Source organism: Echinops telfairi, unplaced genomic scaffold, assembly GCF_000313985.2.
Source record: "Echinops telfairi isolate 266 unplaced genomic scaffold, ASM31398v2 ScPeMD7_7468;HRSCAF=8506_0, whole genome shotgun sequence".
Taxonomy (NCBI): domain Eukaryota; kingdom Metazoa; phylum Chordata; class Mammalia; order Afrosoricida; family Tenrecidae; genus Echinops; species Echinops telfairi.
Window position 1 is genome coordinate 36,367,893 of NW_022111369.1, and position 3,680 is coordinate 36,371,572.

Genomic DNA, 3,680 nt, shown 5'->3' on the forward strand with positions numbered 1-3,680 from the left:
TTTTTAATAGTTTTATCAGCACTTTATCCACATGGCACACAGTTCAATAATTCAGTCATATTAAGATTTAAAAAATTATCACCCAATTAGTTCTAGAACATATTCTTTCTTATACTCATTGTCATTCATGTAATTATTAATTTTTTGTAATTGTGGCAAAAATATACACAAAACATTCTCCAGTTCTACAACTTCTACATGTATAATTCTGTGCATTGATTAAACTCTTTATGGTGTACAACCATTATTGATCCTTTTCCTAATTATTCCACTACCATTAACATAAACATAACATTAACATAAACTCTGCCTCGTAAGCAACAACAACGTCTCCTTCACCCATGGTAACCATTGGTCAAGTTGGGTTTTCTTTTTCTTTTTTCTTTTTGGGTTTTCTTTTTTTAAAGTAGTTTTCTTGGTACGATATTTACATATTATACACTTCCATGGTTAAATTGCCTTTAAAAAATGAGGAGCTAATGCCAAGGTCTTAAGTGGAAAGCACATGCTTTGAGAATGATGAGGGCAGTGAATGTAGAAATGTGCTTTACGCAATGGATTGTGTATGTATGGATTGTGATGAGAGTTGTATGAGCCCCCAATAAAATGATTAAAAAAGAGAGTTGTAGCTGTCTAGGTTCTTTTCCCCCATACTTTGTGATAGCACTCATATATCTTCAGTGATCTCTTCATGAGAGCAAATACTGAATAGAAAACCCTTGTTTTCTTGATAGACAAATCAAGTATACTTTGTCATTTTACATTACTTCTGCAGGAAATTTTATTCTGTAAGGATGAGCCGAGGAATATAAGATCAAATGTGCTGATATGATTATACATAAATATTAAAATACCATATCATCAAAGTTATACAAGTATTAGGAGGTGAAGGCCAGCACTGTTTTTGGAATATTTATAAAAATCTAAATGATAAGAAATAATTTCAAATTGTTTTCTATCTCTTTAAGAATGAGTTACCTATATTCATTTTATCTTAAAGGTACCACAAATTGATTTGGGGGCCTCATAAGATGGATTCAAAAGGAAATGTCTCTGGAGTTCTGATTGCAGGTGGTGAAAACGGAAATATTATTCTCTATGATCCCTCTAAAATTATTGCTGGAGACAAGGAAGTTATGATTGCCCAGAATGACAAACATACTGGCCCAGTGAGAGCCTTGGATGTGAACATTTTCCAGGTTAGTGGTTGACATTATTAATAATTATAAAAATATGTAGAGCTCAATACTGAAGTAAGTACATGCATTTACTGTGCTTCAATCCTGGAGTTGGAAACCAAAAATGTTTCCTGTGTAGGTTGATGGAGTGAGTGGTATATGTCTGAAGAATGAGTTCAAAGTAATACCAGCCCATAATTAAATAAGTTTAATTATGAAAAGTAGAGGTTTCCCTGTCAGTGGATTGGAGTTTTTTCTTTTTGTTCTTTTGTCTCAGTATTATCCCATAGATTAGAAAGGCTGCTTGACTTTCAGAATATACCTTGATCTAGCTGGTGCTGTGGTATTTGTATTAAATCTCTGTTTTACCAGTCAAGAAAGTCATTGTGACAAAGTGACTACTCTGTCAAATAAATAAAGCATACTTAACAAAAACAACACATTTTACAAATGGTTAAGATTCTGTAATTCTCAGTTATAAATATAACTAAATGCTCATTACATCACAAGTTGGTGAAGGTTTTGAGTTAATCTATAAAAACCATAAATGAGTATTCTAGTAAGAAATTTTTAGTTATGTTTCTTATATTATGGATGCATATGGATGTTCAAACTTAATATATACAGTTTGTGGTATTTTCTCTTTATGCTATATGGTAGGTTGTTTTTTGTTTGGTTAATTAGATTCATTAGCTGTTTTGGTAAAATTGTCTTGCACTATCTGTCACAACTACTAAGAATTCCTTTCTTTTAAAATTTCTTTTTCTTTTTTTCCCTTTCTTTTCTTATGTGCCAGTTGATTAGAAAAGAATATGCATGACAGTAAAGGATAGTGGTTAATCTCTGAGTAATTTTTTTTGTTGTTGCTGTATTCCATTATTATAATTCAGGGTCTTTTTGAGTGTACAACTGAGATACCTTATAAATCACCAGTTCTCAACCTGTGGGTTGCGACCCCTTTGGAGGGTCAAACAACCCTTCACAGGGGTCGCCCGATTCATAACAGCAAAATTACAGTTATGAAGTAGCAACGAAAATAATTTTATGGGTTCACCACAACATGAGGAACTGTATTAAAGGGTCGCGGCATTCGGGAGGTTGAGGACCACCGTTATAAATATTGCCATGTGGAACAAGTAAATAAACTAGGAATACATGGAGATTGAAGATGAGGTTTTACTACCCCTGTCCTGTTGGGTTCCAAAAGCAGACTTCTGAGGTTTCCTGGGGAAAAAAAAGAAAAAAGGTCATTTTTATTTTAGGATCTGGTTATTTATCTTGATGACTTTTTGTTGTCACCCACAATCATATGCAGAGACACAAATGATAATCTTACATAATATTATTTTGCTTTGTAAGAATGTATCTATATAATTGCTGTTAGTGTCTGTTGTAACACATTTCTCTTTAAAAAATAAACTTTAATTTTCATTTGAGAATTATAAAAATGGTTAATTAAGAGTGAGATTTCATTTTTTCTTTTTTGAGATTTCATTCTTAAGTAGTTTGCTTTTTTTATTAAATGGAATATAGTTGTATGAGCTAAAGCTATAACAGATCTGTCTAGTGCTTAGTTGTGTTATTCTGTCTTCACTTAAGTATTCATCAATACTGTTTTATTGCAGACCAATCTTGTAGCGTCTGGCGCTAATGAATCTGAAATCTATATTTGGGATCTAAACAATTTTGCAACTCCAATGACACCAGGAGCCAAAACACAAGTATGTCATTCATTGATTTTTGACTAAGAAATATGAAGATCCAATTAATTCAAAAAAATAAATATGAAGAAAACTAACCAAAAGCAATTCTTCTGAACTTACTTCAGTCTTAATTTGATGTCATTTTTTTCCTTTCATATAGTCAAAACATTAGTGTGTCTTTTATTCAACTGCAAATACTTATTCAGGGATTACTACCTCTCAGATACTCTTCTAGGTACAAGGCATACAGAAATGACCAAACTGTATCAATAATTTCCTTAGATAGAATGTATTAATAATTTTCTTAAATATAATTATTTTTTATACTCTTATGTTATAGCTATTATTTAGTTGAACAATATCTAACCACTGGGAAAAAAATCATAGAGGGGAAAGAAACTTCAATTACAAAGAAAAAATTTCAATCATTTCATCTGTATTACCTTTGTATAAACTGAATAAGAACAACTTCCCTCTTCTTGGTTTTTTTTTTTTAGTTATAAAGACTAGTCAGTTTGAAAACTAGTAAAATTGCCCCCTAACAATTTGGCAATTTGAGAAGCAACATAAAGATACTGTTCTACTATTTATAAGATTATTTTGCTCGACCTAATTGTTCATTGGATCAGGAATCTACCGTGTGTTATGTAATCCACCTTGTGGCAATTGCAAAATAAAGAAGCAGTGCTTGGTTTATAGTCAGGACTCAATAAGTGCTTGTGGAAGGAGACAATATTAGACAAGATAAAATATTGAAGTGGCATGTATATATGTATATTTTAAACTGAATTATACTTTT

The 3,680-nt window shown here is 31.5% G+C and overlaps 1 protein-coding gene across 10 annotated transcripts in view; it reads left to right on the plus strand.

Annotated features, from left to right (window-relative positions):
• The window catches only part of SEC31A (SEC31 homolog A, COPII coat complex component), an 81,652-nt gene that overhangs the window by 20,585 nt on the left and 57,387 nt on the right, over positions 1 to 3,680 (plus strand). For all 10 annotated transcript variants that reach the window (XM_045284019.1, XM_045284020.1, XM_045284022.1 and 7 more), the window contains exons 4-5: positions 1,001 to 1,199; positions 2,804 to 2,899. In XM_045284019.1, coding sequence (XP_045139954.1) covers positions 1,001 to 1,199; positions 2,804 to 2,899 — 295 coding nt within the window. The remainder of the gene's footprint in view (positions 1 to 1,000; positions 1,200 to 2,803; positions 2,900 to 3,680) is intronic.